Raw genomic sequence first — 21049 nt, forward strand, 5'->3', positions numbered from 1 at the left:
TTAACTACAACTCTGATCTGAGGTATTTAACAATAAGTATCCTGTTTTTTTTTTTTTTTTTGCTTATTTTTAACACGTATTGCTTCTAGAAATTTATATATAGCACTTTTCATTGCCTGCTGCATACTTTTTATTGTATTTTATTGCTATTAACTAATCTGCATGGTTAAACTAAAATTGTCTGCCTTACAGGGCCTGATAAATAAGATTTTTACTGTCACACTGTTTGTAAAGCTTTTTAGCTAGTTTCACTGTGTTTAAGGTATTAACGGGAAATTTCCCTACTTGTTAAGCACCTATTTGTTTGTTCTGATTTCCTGCCAAGGAGTGCATCATATAACTGATTTGTTTGCATTTTGTAGAGTCTCCTTGCTCCTTTATTTGTTTAAAACTTTCATTTTGTGGCTCACTGCTGTTCTTCTGCTGTGATAAACATTTCTGTAGTGTTTACTGTCTAAAAGAGTGTAGGCTAGTAGCTTTAGTATTGTTCCCCACCCTCCCTGCCTGTTGGTGTTTTGCTGTTATACTTGGTGGCTTTGCAGTTGGGACACTCCTCCTAGTCTAGTGTCATTAGCTCAGTCTACCTAATACAGAGAGAACATTTGAGAAGGCCAACCCACTTAGTTTCCTAACCTTGAATTATCTTCTGCTTCTCCTCTCTCCATTTCCATTACAAAAAAAACTTTGCTAGAATCTCCCTGTGTTCTGCTTAACTGTAACAAAAAAATTATGCTTGTTTCCTTCCTTTCATGTAACTAGTCTAGTCCAGATACAGATTTGCTATATCCAGGACTGTTTGTAAGCTTCTGAGCCCCCCAAACCTGTCTGTGTTGGAGGGAAGCCTGCTAGCTTATCAGTGGGAGTGGAAAGCACTAGGTAGCCTATCTACCAGAAGAGGAGTGGTTTCTGGCCCAGAAATTGTAGTTATTGGACGTTTGGGCAATTTTCCATCTCTTTCAACTTTCTGATTTAATAGCCCACATTTGCACTTGTTGCTTTCCTATAACTAGTCTAGTTCAGATACATATTCTTAATTTTAGCACTTTAATTTGCTTATTCGTGCTCAGCACTTGTTCAGAACTTGTTCTAAGCACTAAATAAGCTACAAATTACTACAGCACTCAACCTTCCTCATTACCTAGAGGGAAAACAGTTTTTGCACTTACATCCTCACTTGCTTAGAGAAAAACAGCTCTTGTACTCACTTTCCTCACTTGTCTACAGGAAAATAGTTTTTTTATTCAGGCATGTCCAAGGATCAGCTCCCAGTGTTCTCTCCTGCCTTTGTGATGAATCTGGGGATCTTGGGGCAATGTAGCAATTGCCTCATGTACACAGACAACCCTCTCCTCCTACCACCCAACACTAGAACCTGTGAGAGATGCACTTATCTAGCCAAACTGGAGGTAAAGCTCTCTCCAACCAAGACTGAACTTGACAGTCAAGAGGAGAAGGTAAACACTTGTATCACACCACACTCATCACATAGTCCCAGTAAATCTACACCACCAAAATCCACACATAGAAACATAAAAACATTTGTGGAGGCTCTCAATAATAATCTGCTCAAGCAACAGAGACCTCCAAAGCAGAAATGCAAGCAACCTCCACCCCCCCCAACATAACCCAAATGACACATATCCCACAGAGCCAGTGTGCCACTCAACCACAGCCCACAAGGCAAAACAACATACCCAACACACTAGTCATAGGTGACTCTATAGTCAGGCACAATGATGTCCCAACTCACCAGGCTAAACAAGGAGAAGGTTACTGTCAGCTGCCTGTCAGGTGCCAGGATCCACCACATAACCCACGCACTGAGGTCATGCCATATAACCCATGCACTCAGGTCAATTCACAACAAGTACAAATATGACTCTGTCATTGTCCATGTTGGTGTTAATGACCTGAGACGTACCTCCCTGGACTACATGAAAAGAGACATGGAAGATCTCTCCAATCTTGTAGCCCAGGCAGGTATGACCCTAGCCCTGATTAGCATCCTTCCATCACCCAGATTGATACCGCAGTACAGGGACAAAATGATTGACTTCAACAATTGGCTAAGTTTCTGGTGTCATTGTAAGGGGATCCAGTATCTGTCTGCCTGGGAAGACATGATTGACAGACCACGATGCTTTGCCAGAGATGGCATGCACCTGTCACCTCTGGGATTCCAGATACTGGCTAAGGCTCTTGCTACCCCATAGTGCCTTTTTTAGGCAAGGTTCAAATGACAAATTCACCACCTTAACAGGAACAGGCAAGCAAAAACTGAGGGTAATGCTACTCAGTGCTAGAAGTCTAAATCTCAAAATGCACTCCCTCAAGGCACTCCTTAAAATGGAGAACATCGATATCTGTGCAGTGACTGAGATCTGGTTCAAGGCTCCAGAGAGAACCCCTGCATTACCAGGCTATAACTCATTCCACACTTTTCGGCCACCTAACCTGGACTGGAACAATAAAGGGGGAGGTGTGTCCATATTCATTAAGGATATCCACACCTCCCTACTAGTGGCTCAGCATAATACATCCGAGGTTATCCAAGTGCAACTAACTCTGGGCAAAACTGCAATTCAAATTGCAGCTTGCTACAGATCCCCCACCATGCCCCAGGATTCCCACTCCTCTTTTCTTGATATACTGGAAAATATTAGGGTTCAACCAAACACCCTAATAATGGGCAATTTCAACTACCCCAACATTAACTGGGAAAACTACTCATGTACCTACTCCTTCGCTCAACGCTTTATGGAATTCATCAATTCCAATGCCCAGGATCAACTTATCCACACCCCCACCAGGGGCAACAATATCCTAGACCTAGTCATTACCAACATGAGTGGCCGGTGTTCCACACCTGAAGTCAACTCCTTGTTGGTCAGATCCGACCATAAGCTAATCACCCTAGATATCCACATCCCGCCCCCATGCCCCATTAAGGAAACCACTGTAAAACATTCCTCCAAAGCCAACTTTATGCTTCTTAAGACAGAAGTGGTGAACTTCATGACACCCATGCAGATGGACAATATGGTTACGACTCCTGAATCCTACACAAATACACTCTGTAAGCACTTACACGAGTGCATGCATCGTGCTATCCCAAACAGAACCAAGATGCTATCCTCCAAAAAAAGGAAGCCAATCTGGTGGTCCCCTGCCATAAACAAACTCAACAACAGAAGGAAGAAATTGTTGCAAAAGAGAGTAAAATCCCATGAGTGGAGGAGCTCTCTGGTCAGCCTCAGTAAGAAGCTGAGATCCCTTATAAAATCCTCCAAAGCTAGCTACAAAAACAAAATCACCACTGATTCTAGAGACAACCACAAAGCATTCTATAGCTATGTCAAGAATCTCAATGGCGACACTCAGATCTGCTCTGAGTTACAGCAGAATGGCATGAAAATTACAGAACCAAATGATATTGCCAACATCCTGGCAGATAGGTTCAGTGCTAACTTTACCCCCCCTCTCACTCCCTAAAGGGCACATATCTACACAGGAAGAATGCAGAGTCCCTGTAATCACAACTATGCAGGTAAAAGCTGCACTCTCTAAAGTCAAAACACAGCATCCATGGGACCGGATAACATCCCAGCCTGCATTTTACACAAACTTTAGAACAAACTGGCTCCCCACCTAAGCACCATGTTCAACCATAGCCTCACGTCAGGCTTTGTGGCACAGGAAAATAACTTTCTTGGGTGGCATAAGCCAGGGAACCTTGTTGGCTAGGCTTACCTAGGCCCTTGGGCTGATAGCCTAGTACCTACCTATGATCCTATGAATCTATGAGCTCAGGGTCTGTTTACCCATCAAATGGCACTTTGCTTGAATGGCCATTCAACTTAAACATATCATCGAAAGTTCTTTTCAATAAAAGACCATATGATTGTAAACAATATCATCAAATGATCAATAGTCGGTCAACATAAAGAAAATGTCATGAAGAATGATCTTATCGGTAATGTAGGGATAAGGAAATCTGCCCTTTTCCCATTGGAGTGCAATCTCATGAGGAGGATTTGGTGAACACCGGACCCTGTTTATGTAGGGGGTTGTGCCCCCCACACACCCCCAACTGAAATCGCACTACAGTGGGGAAAGGGCAGATTTCCTATCCCTGCATTACTGATAAGTATGCACTTCATGCCATTTTGTTTATATTGGCCAATTATGATCATTCAGTGTAATTAATTATGATCATATGGACTTTCATTGAAAGGCACATTCAGTATTATGTGTGTAAAGAATGGCCGTTCAGGGAACATGCCATTTAATCACTAAACATAGACCCGGTGAGCTCTATGTAGTTTACAAGCTTGTAAAATACTGTGTCCTGCTTGACCTTTTACAGGTTTTTAGAACAGGAAGAACCACCAATACCTGCGCCTAACATCTAAATTTACAACTTAATATTTACAGAAAGTGTTGGAAGTATAGATACTACTCTAAAGGAATCCCCTACATATGAAATAAGACTCTTCTCCATATCAAACAAAGTAATGCTCTAACTCCCTCTAAATCCAGCCTAGTGGACAGAAGGAGTAAACTGTAGGAAATGCAGTGGCTAAGCTCCTAATGGTCTACTCAACTAATACCTTAATATACACCTGTGGACCCATATCTTCTTCACATTTTCTCAGATTTGAAGACATCTTCCCCAGACTGACCACTTCATCTACTTCTAAAATCAGAAAGAAACTCAGACTGAACTTAAAAAGTTAAAACTTAGTGGAGCAGCTGATGGGCACAACAAACCTCATGAAGTACTGTGAGACTTCCTGCCTATGTTGTAGGTTTTATGTTGGAGGTTGAGGTGTATTTGCAAGGTTACCTACAACCAGAGGCGGCACCCTTGGCAGTGATCCCTTTTGGTATCCACCTCCTCAACCTCGACTGAGGACCAAAACAATGTCTTCTAGATCTGAAGTCCTCTGACTATAAGCAAAGAACTAGTGTGCATCATAAAACAGCTTTTTGTTATACTGTCTAAATACCTTCTATAAACTGTAACAAAGACTGATACTAGTGCCTTGCTGCATTTCTTAGCACACAGACACTGAATGAATGATATTTAAATAGCTGTGCCTGCGATGGTCACTGATTAAATGCTTACCAATACTGCCTTTAGCCTTGCAATTACCAATCAGCAACTCTTACACAGTGTCAGTTGTGATGTCTAACAGCAGTCAAAATTGAATGAAAGGCATTTAGGCAGTTAATGGTGCAGCTGTGATTGTAATCATAGCTGTTTATTACAATTGCTTGCAGGGAAAGACCAGCACCTCTCCTACACTGCCAACTGCACTCCCTAACACCCTGTGCCCAAGGTAGCCACTTCCTTTGCCTATCCTTGCTATAACTTTGTGTACAGTAATTACATACATATGACAAACACAACTTAATGTTACCCACAGATGTCATAGTGCTGTGGGGAGTGAAAGTATATTATCAAGAACAAATATTCAGGTCATAGGTGACATAACCAGAAACTGTCCTTGTTTTGTGCACTTGACCACAATACATGAACACATGAAGTCCTAGAGGAACACACATACATGCTTGCGCATACAAAAATATTGTACTAATGTGACAAATGCAAAAGCTGTAACCAAAATAAATATTACCAAAAAAAAAAAAAATCACACCTGTGTCTGATGTAAATTGCTACTGGAATGCTGCCCCCCCTGAAGTGTCTCTGCAGGTGTGCTGCTGGTTCACTCATCACTCCCCACCCCCATCAATGAATTTTATTATCCTCTGACTTGGACAAGTGGTGGATACAGAAATCAAGGGATATGCCTCAGGACTGCTGTGAGATCATTTTCCTCTCCCCCCGTCACCTGTGGCGTGTCATCTTGTTCACATACATGTGCTTATACAAATGGAAGATCCCACTCAGAAAGGTCAAAGATGAAACAATGAATGGCAGAATTTTATCTTCTTCTTCTGGCTTTTCCCAGTTAGGGGTCGCCACAGCAGATTACCTGTCCGCTCATGATTGGCAGTAGAGTTTTACAGTGTCGAGTTGCCAGCCCGGCACCCAACCATCCACAGAAGGCACACACACACGTGCACTCACACCTAGGGCCAATTTAGAGTGTCCAATCCACCTACTGCATGTCTTTGGGATGTGGGAGGAAACCAGAGCACCCGGAGGAAACCCACGTGACCACAGGGAGGACATGCAGACTCCTCACAGAAGGCACCCCAGCCGAGGATCGAACCGGAGAACCTCTTGCTGTGAGGCGACAATGCTAACCACTGCAACACCATGGCCACCCAATGGCAGAATTTTATAAAAGTTAATATTAGAAACAGAAAAACAACATTTCTACAGCAGACAAGTCTCATTCAACCCATTACTTTATTATCCTATTGTTAATTGCATCACAAAAAAACTGCTTAAAACTGACAACTCCATTACACAGAATCATGAAAGACATGTACTCCTGGCTGCACAGTAAGTAAGCAACTACACCAAAATATACTATGAAAGCATTTTTTTCATCCTCACACTCCCTTAATTTGTGATGCTTGGAATGCCATGATTAATCTCTGGATTCAAGAAAAAAACCTTTATTAGTCACCTTTCTGGCATAAAAAGGGGCTTAACAAAGATTTGTTGAGCATCTCCCAGTATTGTTATATTTGAGTCTTCTGTTATAGTATAACAGTTGCCAGTGCCAGCCACCACAGAACGGCCAAAAATAATACATAACAGTTTTAAAACTTGTTAGACACTTCTCTGCCGCATATAAAAAACAAAGGTGGCAGAGGGACGCCACTTCTGTCCTCTGCCTGTACAATGCTGTTTTTTATGGCATTCAAAACATTCCTAAACTTTTTTTTTCTGTAACTAGTAGTACACGGAGAAGATAAAAACCAAGCACTAAAAATAAGTATGCTCAGGTCTTCCCAGTTATGACTTTTATTTTGCATTCTTCAAATGGAGGTCAAGCTTAACCTCTTGATCTTTGCTTTACACTGCTCTTGTAGTGAATTTTGACCCAATCGTAATCCTCTATATTTTGTCAAACCAATGTCATTGCACCTCAGAGAAAAAAATGATTACTCGCACACAAATAAAAGCCTGTCTTGCTCCTTCTCTAGGCAGCTATAATCTCAGAAAAAAATACATGGATTTACACAAACTGTTCCAAGTTACATATTAACATTTGCAACATAGCTTATTGGCATGGTCACCAAATTGTATGTTGAAAGTACAAAAGTGAGCATTATGCTATTAAACACAAAACTAAATTCATGTGCTTGGCTCTGTAAATGCTACCTTGTACTTTAGGTAAAACTAAATATTCTCAATTCAGGTTTACAGGTTCATAAGTTCATAGGATGTTACTAGGCTATTGACCGAAGGGTCTTTACAAGCCTAGCCATTAAATCCCAGTATAATACTAGATGAGAAATGTCATCTGTGCCCAAGGTTTTTCTAGCAAGGACTACCCATGTCCAGGAGAGAAGCTGGGACAATCCCTGGCAGAAATTTACTGTTTCCCATCCAGTCATCCAGGTTACACTTAAACAGGGCCATGGAGGTGCTCTGCTTGATATAGACTGGAAGCCTATTCCAGAATACTGGCAAGCTGTGAGAGATATATCTGTCTCTCCAGCAGGTCCTTTTTATGTCACAGCTAGACTGAGGTCACTGAGGTCTCTGGAACGGGTGACTCTAGTCCAATTTGAATTACAGATGGGCAGCATTTCCATCAGATTTGGGTCAGAGATAGCCCTGTAAACCAGACATAAGTTAACTCTGAGTAGTCTATACGCTATTGAGTACAGTGACAGTGACTTCACTCTGCCTGTATAAGACATGTGCCGGAGACCGTGAATTTTCTTAGTTAGAAATTTCTGAGGTCTCTCAAGTTGCTTCAGGTTTCTGGTATGGTACATAGCAAAGGGAGCATTATATTCAGTAATAGGCCTGATGAGGGATGAGTGCAGGAGACTTACCTCTTGAGGTGATGCCTTTGCTAATCAGGTGAGCGATGTAGAATGCCTTCCTCACCATAGTAGACACATGGTGGTCAAAGTTGAGGTCACAGTCAACTTATGTTCCCAGGTCTCTCACTACTGAATTGGTACTTAGGGTGTTATTGTTTATTTTATAATCAGCAGTGACATTGTTTTTACTGAAGGGAATAATGATGCATTTTTTATCATTTAGTTTAAGACCATTGCTTTTGGACCAATCATTGGCCTATGTAAGCCGCTTTTGAAGTACTCTGACATCCCTAGGGTATTCAGTGATAATACCTATTTGCAGTCATCCACAAACTTGGTTAGCCACAGCCCCTCCATTTTGGTCTGGACTTCTTAGAAGTATACGCCAAACAAGAAGGGACCCAGCACTGACCCTTGTGGGAACCCACTGGTGACAGGTCTGCTAGTAGAAGTAATGTATCCCACTTTGACTGAGTATTATTGATCTGTGAGCCAGTTTGCAACCCACCTGACAACATAGGGGTTGATATTCAACTGGGTTAGTTTGTCAATTATGCTCGAATGTGGGATAGTGTTGAAGGCCTTGGCTATGTCAAGATAGACTGTGTGCGGAGCTTTGCTCTTGTCTATGACTCTGGTCATATTCTCGAAGAAGTCCACCAGATTTAGCAGGCATAACCTGCCCTTGACAAAACTGAACTGGGATGGATCCAGGGTTTGGAATTCAACTATATCCTTATTTATGAGGTCCATGATGATTTGTTCTATTGCCTTACAGATGCCGCTGGTTAAACTTATGGGTCTATAGTTACCTGGGTCTGCTACCAAGCTGTCCTTGTGGAGGAGGATAACAGTCACTATTTTCCATTCAGTGGGGATAAAGCCAGTAATCAGGGCAGGCTGCTGTTGAATTGAGTCCCTAATGGAGTAGCTAGCTCTTGTTTTAGAACATTAAGAACGCAGCCCGGAATGCCATCTGGTCCCATGTGGGCTAAGTTCTTACCCTTGGAGAGACCATTTATGACTTGCTCTTTTGAGATGCAGGGAGGAGGAGATGATGAAGACATGATTTGTAGTATTTTCACCACACCTATCTGCTAGTAGGCTTGCAATTTCTGCAGGGTCAGTGCATGTAAAGCCATCCACAATTAGTTCAGCACACATTTGAGTCCTACCTTTTTGGTTGTGGGCGTAGACAAAGAAAGCCTTATGGATATCTTTGGCTATGATTGCTAAATTTTTCTCATAGTTGCTGTTTGAAGATTTCACGAGTTGTCTTATTTGCTTGTTTAGGCTGAGGAGGGTGTTCTTCCAGTTTTAGGATCTCACTTGTATATTTTTATACAGCAGCTTCTTTCTCTTATTGTATAATTTATTAATGCTAGACGTCCACCAGGATGTTTTTTTTTTTTCTTGAGGATCTTGCTTTAATCCTACCCAGCATGGCTGTGTCTATGCATTTGTGTAGATGTTTATACAGGGTATCAGTGTATACCTTAGTATGGGCGGCCACAGTGGTGCATCAGTTAGCATTGCCACCTCCGGTTCGATTCTCAGATGGGGTGCCTTCTGTGCAGAGTCTGCATGTCCTCCCTGTGGTTGCGTGGGTTTCCTCCGGGTGCTCCGGTTTCCTCCCACATCCCAAAGACATGCAGTAGGTGAATTGGACACTCTAAATTGGCCCTGGGTGTGAGTGTGTGCGTGTGTGTGCCTTCTGTGGAAGGTTGGACGCTGGGCTGGCAACTCGACACTGTAAAACTCCACTGCCAATCATGAGCGGACAGATGATTTGCTGTGGTGACCCCTAACCGGGAAAAGCCGAACGAAGAAGAAAATGGTGTATAGCTGTCAATGCCATCTGTGGAAACTGAAGCTTGGAAGTCGATTATACCTTCCCTTAGGAGGGTATGGTTAGCTTTGGTGAAGTCTTTTTAGCCTAACTTCTCCTTTGGAGAGTTCTGTTGCTATTGCTACTTCACAAAATGACTGATGTATTGTCAGATTTAGCCAGTGTGGACCCTACACTTGAGGCATTGCATCAGTCACTCATATTGGTGAAGACTATGTTTCATACCTTTAAACCTCTTAGAGCAAAATATCTGGACAAAGCCTAAGATGATGGGGAGACTGTTAGGGACAGATTTTAAATATTGCTCTTACAAACTTAGAAAATTGATAGAATAATAGATTTTGCATTAGCATGAATTTTCTGAAGGATGTGGAGTCTTAAACTCAAATATTTGTCATTATTTAATGACTTCAATCCTCAGCTGTTTGCCAGAAAGGTACAGATTTTAGGAGGAACACACCAAAAGTATGAAGCAAAAATCTGGACATTCTGTGAAAATCTGTACAGTTGAAAGGTAAGCTATGTCTAGAATATTGGAGCCCTTTGTAGGGTGGTGCACAATTTGTTTCATGGCATTTGAGTTAACAGAGTCCAGGAACTTTTGTGCGAGTGAGTTTGGGCTTGTATAAGTTTCAAATTAATAAAAGTATAGTTGATGTCACCCATGACTAGGGTGTTAGGTTGTACCTTAATTGTCCCAAGTAGGTCTAAATAAACTGTGTGGGAATCTAGGTTCATGGAAGGGGACCTGTAACTGACAATGACCTGAAGGGTAGTCTTACCCATGGTAACTTGGACTTGGAGTAGCTCCATAGTGTTTTCTTGCCTAACCAGTCAAGAAGTATAATTACCTTTAATGAAGATAGCTACTCCACCTTCATTGGTTCTCACACCTTCAGTTTGTGGTCTGAAAGTGTGGAAGGCATTGTAACCTTGCAGGGCAGGGTATTTTCATTTTCCTGGGAGAGGAGTGCTTCCAGAGAGTGCATTTTCTGATTTAAACTCCTAGCGTTTGGCAGCATGACCCTTAGTTTCTTTGTGTTTGATATTTTCATGTCGGGAGTCTTGTTGTTGTGACCTTGTCTAAAAAAGGTATTATGGGGGAGGCAAGTGCCTTAGCCAGCAACCAAAAGCCTAGAGGTGCCAGGTAAAGACCATCTCTGGCAAAGCAGCATGGTCTATCCACCATATAATCCCAGGCTGACAGGAACTGGATCCACTTAGAATGACACAAAAAACTAAGCCAATTATCAAAGTCGATCATTTTCTGTTTATATTGTGATATCATCCTAGGCAAGGGTAAAATGCTGGTCAAAGCTAGGGACATACCTGCCTGGGGCACATATTCAGAGAGCTCAATCATGTCTCTCTTCATATAGTCCAGAGAGGTACATCTCAAGTCATTCACACCAACATGAACTATGAAGGCAACATAAAGGTACTAGTTGTGTTGAGGGACTTCACTGCATGTGTGATCTGGTGAATCCTTGCACCAGACAGGCAGTTGACTGTAACCGTCACCTTGTTCAACCTGGTAAGTGGGGTGTTTGTATGTGTAACTATAGAGTTGCCTATAACTAAAATATTTGGAATAACTGTGCATTACCTTAAGGGCTTAATTGATGAGACACAGATGCTAGTGTTTTTATGTGTATTGAGTGCTGTGGGTGTTGTGTTAGGTGTAGTATGTTTGCGTTTTGGAGGTCTCTGGTGTTTAGGCAGGTTTCTGAAGAGTACCTCTGCATATGAAGGTTTATGTGTTGGGTGCATATTACGAATAGGAGTCATGGTGTATGAGCTGACAACTTGTTTAGTGTTGCTGTTCTGGGTGTGAGAGAGCAGTGATTCCAGATTCTTAGTGTAGGAGCATTTCTCACAAACTGTACTTGAGTGATTTAGGAGTAAGGGATCATCAGTGTACATGAGGCATTTGCTACACTGCCTCAAAAAAAACATGTCTACCAGGTTGACAGGAGAAATAGAGGGGAAACTGACAGTCCATAATGCAACTTTTGAACCTGGTATCTCAGCAGATACTTGTTCTGTCTACTTCTTCATGAGAGCAGTTTGCCTCACTTAATCCTTGAAAAAAAAAAAAAAATATATATATATATATAAAAATATATATATATATATAAATATATAAATATATATAAATATATATATACATATAGATCTACTTCACTATACTGCCAGTCCACTTACCCGACTTTCACATCGCTGAGATGAAAGGACCGACAAACGCAGAAGACCGACATCCGGATCACTGATTTACCCCTCCAGGTAAATAATTGCTTGGCCATCCTGAAAAAAAAATAAAACCGAAGAAAAGTAAACACACCCATGCACTATCTTGGAGGTAAAGGGCAAAGTTCAACAGGATGGCCAAGCAGTCACTTACCTGGAGTGGTAATTCCGTGTTCCAGATGTCGGTCCTCTGCATTTTTGGTCCTTTTGACTCGGCGATGTGAAAGCCGGGTAAGTAAAATATTGGTCTACTAAAGTAGATCCACACACATATATATATATATATATATATGGAACCTGGACAGTCTACCGAAAGCCTGTTTCACCGAAAGTGTAACGGGCTGTCACAGTTTTGTGAAAGCACTTTTTATCGAAAAAAGTGCTTTCGCGAAACTTTCGTAAAAGTACAGGGAATCGGGGGGAAGTGGTAGTGGGTGAGATCGGACTACAGTGGGGATAAGGGAATATTCCCTTTTCCCCACTGTAGTGCAATCTTGGAGTGAGAATTTAAAAGTAGGGGGGTGTGGGGGGTGCAGGGTGAAACCCCCCTGCGTAAACATGGTGTGTGTTTTTTTTTGTGTGTGTGTGTGTGTGTGTGTGTGTGTGTGTGTGTGTGTGTGTGTGTGTGTGTGTGTGTTTTACCTTCCGTTTACCAAAACTGCTTTTTCGGTGAAAGTAGTTTTGGTAAACGGTGTTCGGTAGGGTTGGATTCGGACAGTTGGTCTTTTGATCAACTGTCCTAGAGCCATATATATATATATATATATATATATATATATATATATATATATACATATATATATATATATATATATATATATATATATATACATATATATATATATATATATATATATATATATATATATATATATATGTGATGACGGTATCACTCCCCAAAAAATTATTTTCCCATAATTACAAAGCAAATAAACTAAGCCATTCAGAAATCTACACATATACTGTGAAGAGGCACACAACACTGACAAAAACTGTTTTTCGCTAATATAGTAATGGTAGGGGTATCTGATTTTATTACATATTATATAAGGATACTCATTGTGCCTGACAACTGACATATGTGATATCCCTGTCAACAAAGAGTGCAAAACACAGAAAACATAGGAGGTAAATCAGGGTGCAACTATTTTAACTGTCACACATGAAACTATTCCTTAAGTCTAGCACAACCTTATCAGAAAAAAATCTTTGATTAACAAAAGTAAAAGAAAATATTAATTGTTTATCAATAATTCAGAATCCAGAGTCAGTGTACTGTTATTTTTACAAAATAAGGGACAGTTGAGAAGTATGGATTACGTTACCATAATGGGGGGGGGCAGAATTCAGAATTTGGGATACGGACTCTGTCTTTGCAGCTGTAACTCTGTGTATTGTATGATAGGATTGCTGTTGGTTTCTTTTGAATGGCTTGGACATTTTCTAGCCACATATGGCTTTAAGCCCTGATCACTCGTATCCATTAGGAAGAATGGCTTTGGAAGGGCACTGCTCAGGGTAGTAGCAGCATGCCTTCTGTCACGCTACCACATTTCATTATTTTTAAATAACTGCAGAACAGAGAAGGGTGGAAGGTTGGAAGACTGAAAATAATGAACACAGAGGAACAATGCTCATCTCTTTCTAGGTTTAACAGCCCTAAATAATGAATTGCTCATCTTCATCATCTGTTCATTTTGGCAGTAGTTTCCATACTAATACTGTAGTACTCCATGCTGGGATATACCACATTGTGCAGTGCAATTTTGTACATGCACTGTGGCCATGCAAAGTGTATAGGAAATTGTACGACATGATAACTCATGTCTGATGAGCTATGAGCAGCTTTGCTCAGTGAATCCATCCAGTATTAGTGCTTCGTGTTCATTTGTGAATCCTAGCCCCAGTGTTTTCTTTTATACAGAGACAACAATGGAATTAAAAAAGATAATTTAAATGCACCCATTGACAATTTTATCAACATGTGGTTTGTTTATTAAAGTTTTCAAAGACTTTAAATGTACATATGTATGTTTGTTTCACAAAATACTACTACTAACAATTTTTAAATATTTTATTACAGGGTAGAAACAATGGCATGGTACATCGTAACACTGATAATGGAGAATTGAGAAACAGGGAATGTTCAGTAAGTGAAATGTGATTTTTTTCAGAAGCTAAAAACTTAATATAAAATGTAAGATGCTTTTCTCTTTCATCCAAAGACTTAAGCAGACCTCCTTGAACTGCACTTTACTGACTACTAAAAGGCTCAAACTGGAAATACCTAAGGCACAGTGACAAATATATGTCATATAAATGCTGCATATAAGTTTGAAAACAAAGTTCTGAAAAATATAGTCTGTGTAACAGTATAAGTTGCAGGACTATGCACTTCCCTGCACTCACGTATAGGCAGCTGCAACTCACACACAACTCTACTACTTCATTTTACTTCTTGTGAAATCAAACAATCTGAGGACAATGCTAGGAAAATAAAAATGAATGGCCAGACCATGAAATAAAAAAAAAACATACAAAAATAAGGGAGATGGAGGGAGGGAGGGAATAGCTACTGCAGCAGTGATCATTCTAACATCTACTGTTATGGTAAATGTACTTATACAACTGTATAATGTTAATAAGGATCACTGCTGCATTCTCCTAAGCTATACAGGTATATTAGCTTATACTGGCTGGGATGAGGAAAAATGAGGGTCCAGGAGCCCATGGAGAATATTCCCAGCAAAGTGTGTCCTATACCTAGGGACTGAATCTAGTTTATAGTGCTATATAGTGCCTTGTAAAAGTCTGCACAGGGGACCAAGTTGCTGCTTCTAGAATGCTTCTAGAATACTTCTAAAATCCAACCCTTTACATAAAGCCACAGATGAAGCCTTTACCCTGCCTGGAATAGTTTTGCTGTAGTGAGTGCAACAAAAAGTAATAGCATGAGACAACAATTTGGAAATAGCCTGTTTTGGTGCAGGTTTTCTCTTTTTCTTACAATCACAAAAAATGAACAACAGATTAGAAGTCCTAAAAGTTCTAAAAGATTTTGCCCTATCACGATAGTACCTTAGTTGTCTGTGGATATCCAAGTTATGGAGTATTCTTTCTCCCTTATTTTTAGGTTCTGAAAAGAAGACAGGGAAATGGATATCATGGTTTAAGTTAAACTTGGATACCACTTTAGGCATAAATGAAGGATTAGTTCTTGAAGAACCCCTATCTTTATGGAAAATGAGATAAGGCTGATCCACCATAAGAGTCTGCAACTCAGATACTCTTCATGCAGAGGTCAGTGCAATAAGTAAGACTGTTTCCATGTTAAAAATCTCAAGTCAGCCTGATGAGCTAGTTGAAATCAATTAAGAGTTTTTGTAACACAAAATTAAGAGCCCAAGGACAAGCCACATGTTTTCTAGGATGCCTCATATGTAACAACCATTTCAAAAACGTTTTCATGAGTGCATGGAAAGAGAGGGATGCATGAGCAGATATGCTGAAATGGCTGACAAATGAACAGGCCATAAGACAGTAACTCCCTCAAAAATGTAAAAATAGAGAAACACTAGCTCTGAATGGGTGCTGGCTATTGTCTTGGCACAAACTAAAAAGACTTTTCCGTTTGCAAATAGAGGATTTTCTAGTAGCAGGTTTTTATTGCCTCCTTTAATACCTGCTGCATAAATTCAGAAAAAGTGCATAAAGAGTATTAAAATGTTATCATCCAGGCAGCCAGTTGTAGTTGTTTAGGGTTAGGATGTATCAAACACCCCTGGTCTTGTGTGAGTAAAACTAGTCTGTGAGGAAGCTTGTGGTAATTGTCTGGCTATTTTCAGAAGAAGGAAAAACCACTGTTGCTTGGTCCAGAAGGAAGTCAACAAAATGATCTTTCAGTAGTGCTTCTGAATATTCAGAATTACCCTGAATATTAGTGGAAGGGTGGCTGTGGTGGTGCAGTGGTTAGCATTGCTGCCTCACAGCAAGAGGTTCTCTGGTTCGATCCTTGGCTGGGATGCCTTCTGTGTGGAGTCTGCATGTCCTCCCTGTGGTCGCGTGGGTTTCCTCCAGGTGCTCCGGTTTCCTCCCACATCCCAAAGACATGCTGTAGGTGGATTGGACACTCTAAACTGGCCCTAGGTGTGTGTGTGTGTGTGTGTGTGTGTGTGTGTGTGTGTGTGTGTGTGTGTGTGTGTGTGTGTGTGTGTGTGTGTGTGTGTGCACCTTCTGTGGAAGGTTTGGCACCAGGCTAGCAACTAGACACCGTAAAACTCCACTGCCAATCATGAGCGGACAGGTGATCCGCTGTGGCGACCCCTAACTGGGAAAAGCCAAAAGAAGAAGTAGACCCTGAATATTAGTGGAAAGGGTGGAAAAGCATACAGGAGCACTCATGTCCAAGGAAAAGAAAAAGCATCTGTCTTCCAGGCCTTCTGGCATGGAGTCCAGGAGCAGAAATTTGCCAAGTGATTGCTTAGAGCGGAGGCAAAAAGATTTATTTGAAGTGTGCCGTACAGATGGATCAAATCTAGGAAGACCCTCAGATTTAGTTTTCATTTATGAATGTCTGCCCTGGGCCCTCTCAGCTTGTCTGCCACACAGTTCTGCTGTAATGGCATGTAACATGCCTGCAGAGTGAGATTGTGCTGAAAAGCTATATCCCAGGCTACCATGACTGGTCTGCACAGAGGGTAATATCTGGTTCCCCCTTTACTTGTTTATGTACCACATCAATGTTGTGTTGTCTATAAACATTTGTAGAGGTGCCAAGGACCAAAGGACAACAGATGATTGAGAGAGTTGACAGCATTTTATTCCCACTGACACTGCTCCAAGCAAAGTCTATGACATCTGCTGTTACTGCCTATGCTGGAGTACAAGAGGAAAATGGAAGACCTGAATTCTGAGAATTTTGGTGTCTTCACCACATAATCTCCCTTTTCCGAAACCTCAAAACTGGAATCTGAAAATTCAGTGGATGTTGATATTGGGACCATAGAGATTTCAGGTACTAGTGGAACATTCTCTGTGGAGTCTTACAAACGGTATCACAAGTATCGTATATACTATGAGACCTAGAATTCTGAGGAATTCCTGGCTGACATAAAAGTATGAGTGGAAAACATCAGGAATAAGTCTAAATACAGATCTTTTTTTCCTGCGGAAGAAAAGCTATTTGAACTGACATGTCCTGGAGACACCCTAAGAAAACAATCCTGTGAGGAGTCGAAAGAAATTTCTGAATGTTCTCTTGGAATTCAGCTCCATGTGATCGATTGTTCACACTTTGAAAAACAACTCAGCAGAGTTAAGCAAGTCATCTAAATAGGGAAAATGTGAATACCTTACAGAAGGCCATTACAGGAGCTAGACAGTTTGTGAACAGCCTTGGAGCACCTTGGAGCAGTAGCTAGCCCAAAAGGTAATGCAGAGAACTGCTATTGTGATTCAGATACAAAAAACCTTAAGAAACATCTAAAATCTGGATCTATAAGAATGTGAAAACATGTATCTTTTAAAACTAAGGTCACTAGATAACTCAAATAGGGAATAAGAGGTAACACCATTTTGATTGGGCATTATCAGAAACTGGTTCAGAAAAGAAAGGTCCAAAACTGGTCTTCAAGTATCTTTTTTCTTTGACACCAGAAATATACTTAAATAAAACTCTTTTCCTAAATGAGGAGAAGGAACAGTTTCTAATACCCCAGAGTGAACGTATGCTGGATCACAGGAGGGAAAAGAAGAGTTTGGTCTGGCGGGTGAGGAGAAATACCCTGGAGAGGTGTGTGACACACCCTTTGCCATCTGTACCCTTGATGGATTACACTTAAAACCTGTTTGTCTGCAGCAAACCTGTTTGCCAAAGACAGAAATGGAGGTTCAGACTTTCTGGAAGAATTAAGGGACTGCCAAGGTAGTGGTGGGGGAGTCCTTCATATAGTCATTCATTAGCTATCTTTTCTCCTGGGGATTTCTGCTTTCTTTTTGTAACATCTATGTTATTGTAGAAATAATCCTATACCATGCTGTCTCAGTCATATGCTATTACCACTGTCCTCCTGTACAATACTAATATCTTCCACCCCCTCCCACATAGTTTTATAACTTACTACAACATATCTCTTGAACACTTTAGAAACCTATACAATACTAAAAGCTCCCTTCTTACATAATTTTATAACTAACTTCATTACGTATCTTGAAGTCTTTGCAAACCTTTCTTTACTGAAATTTAAGAACACTAAACTTCTTTACAATACTTCATACGTTCATAGGTAGGTACTAGGCTATTGGCCCTAGGGCCTATATAAGCCTAGCCAAATGGTACCCTGGCTTTTGCCACCCAAGAAAATTATTTTCCTGTGCCCCTGTCAGGCAGAGCCACAGAAGTGATCCTCAGGGTGAATTTCCTATCTCCCATCCAATCATCAAGATTTTTCTTGAAGAGTGCTAATGAGGAGCTTTGTTTGATATAGATAGGTAGTTTGTTCCAGAGTATGGGAAGTCTCTGAGAAAGGAATCTATCCCTCCAGCATGTTCGGTTTATTGTTTAGGTCCCTAGAGCATGTAGCTCGGAGGGATAGGGATTTCTTTACGTGGAGCATGTCCAACAGCTCTGGGTTTGACATAGCTTTGTATGTTAGGCAGAGATCGCCTCTGAGTAGGCGATATGTGACAGAGTAAAGCTGGAGTTTTTTGAGACGGTCTGCATAGGGCATCTGTTTGAGGCCGGTAATTCTCTTTGTGAGGTATTTCTGTGGCCTTTCCAGTTGTTGTAGATGTCTTGTGAGGTACATACCAAAAGGGGCATTGTACTCTATAATGGATCTAATGAGTGATGAGTAGAGGGGAACAATGACCTCTTTTTTCCTGGATGAGAAACCTAGTGTTTCCCTTCTGCACTATCAATCCATTTAATTCTGCTAGATTTTAAAGCTGGAACAACTGTATAATTGTTGATGTAAATACTTCACTGTATATACCTGTCTTGTAATTATATTTGTTGTTTCATGAGAAATATAACTGTTACTTTTCTGAGAACTGTCTGAAGTCCACTTGTTAATATAAATGTATTGTGGTGGAGATTTTCTCCCCAAGTCTCCGCTGAAAATGGGCTGTGCCCAGTCAGACTTTCTCAGTCAACAAAGACAAATAAACAAATAAATAAATACATGTCTGCTTACCAGCTGTCTGCTGAGACTGTTTATTTAAAAAAAATTGTATATAGACCATTGGATCCTTTGATAAACTTTGAGAAAGAAGACTGTAATATTTGAGAGACCCCTTGAATCCGCTTCCCCTTCTTATCACAGTTTTTAATGACCTCTGCAGCAGAAGGTCCAAAAACTAGATCTCCAGCCAAGGGGGATTCAAAATTCCATTCCTGACATCCTCTGGGAGGTTTTGAGAACGCATACAGGCAAACCTCCTCATAACAGTTCCAGTAGCATCAGTCCTGGAGGTGACATCAGCAGAATCATATACACCTTTTAAACGATCGGTAGTCACTTGAAACACAGAAGACACCAAGTTACACAAAGCAGATCTCTCTTCACAAAAGGAAACAGATGCCAAAACATTTTGCATATTCTCACAATAAAAAGCCAGTTATATTCTACTCTGTATGAAGTAGTCACTGTTATCCAACATGAACCTCATATACATACCTCTCAACTATACAGATTTTCGCAGAATGTTCAGATTTTGGCCTCATATTTTTATCCATTTTTCATAGAATTGTGGTTTTCTGGCAAATTAGTGGCAAATCATTAAAGATTGAAGTTAGAAAATGACAGACATTTGATTTTCAGACTTCATATCCTTCAGAAAAGTCATATCAATGCAAAACCTGTTTTCTATCAACTTTCTAAGCTTGTGAGAGCAATATTTAAAAATTATACCAATTTCTGGGCCTTTGCCCCACTTTTTATTAATGGTTTTGTCCAGATTTCTTGCTTTAAGAGGTTGAGAGGTATGCTCATACTGTGTGAGGAGCAGGACTAACAAAACCTAAACTGAACAGGATGATGATATTCATAAATAGTATTTTGACAAGAATGCTAAGCCATTGAATTAAACTTTTATGACTGAGTACTGGTGTCTTAATTCTCTGGGAGGAGGACTGGTCATACTAAGACATCCTGTAGATAATGGTCAGCCATGGGTCCTGTGGTTGTAAAATTATATCCTGTTTATCTTATATACTCACTACTGGGGAGCATAAACTTCAACATGTCAGTTTGATAGTTGGGAAGTCTAAAAACACGTATTGCAGAAGAATACACTTTTTCCTTAAATTTAACAAAAGCCTTCCCATCTTTGTCAGATGGAGAGGGATTGTTATCAACCAAATGTTTAACGGCAGCTGGATTCATATTTAGTTTAAGTAATAGCTACTGGGTCAGCTCTGGAATGAGTATATAATAGCTTAAAAGACCAAGGCATTTTGTATAATCTATCTGCTTTTTTAGGGGCAGCAGGCTGACTGTCAGAGAAATTGCAGGCTGTGACAAAAACATCCTCCAAATCGGAAAGAACAGGACTAGATTCTGGAAATTCCAGTTGTAATACTTCATAATACTTTTTGACAGACTGAGAAACATTGCTGTTTTCCCACTGAAACAATCGAGTCATTCTGGAAATCGTTTCAGAGAAAGAGAAGCATTCAAAGGGACGGTTGAAGCCGCACATTCATCAGAATCTGAAAAAGAAACCAGAAGTCTGTGGAGACAACACCCACTCATTCTCTTCACAGTCATTTAGAGGTTCAATGTCTTGAATCTTTTCAGAAAATGAAGGCTTCCTTTTCCTTTTACCAGAAACAGCCATACAAGAAAGTTCAAGAGCCAGCACTAAACACTGAGCAAAGCCCAGTAAATTATTCTTGCCCAGGGTTACTGAGACAGATGAAAACACATGCTTAAGTTTTTATTTCTTTTCTATAGTAATTTCAGAAGAAACAGTCAC

At 40.5% G+C, this 21049-nt stretch overlaps 1 protein-coding gene across 1 annotated transcript in view; it reads left to right on the plus strand.

Annotated features, from left to right (window-relative positions):
* The window catches only part of LOC122814856 (chloride anion exchanger-like), a 526231-nt gene that overhangs the window by 491984 nt on the left and 13198 nt on the right, over window positions 1-21049 (plus strand). Inside the window, exon 19 of the mRNA XM_044087137.1 lies at window positions 14157-14222. Within this exon, the coding sequence (XP_043943072.1) occupies window positions 14157-14222 (66 nt within the window). The remainder of the gene's footprint in view (window positions 1-14156; window positions 14223-21049) is intronic.

This window comes from Protopterus annectens, chromosome 11.part0 (genome assembly GCF_019279795.1).
Source record: "Protopterus annectens isolate FY-2018-M chromosome 11.part0, PAN1.0, whole genome shotgun sequence".
NCBI classification, from domain to species: Eukaryota; Metazoa; Chordata; order Ceratodontiformes; family Protopteridae; genus Protopterus; species Protopterus annectens.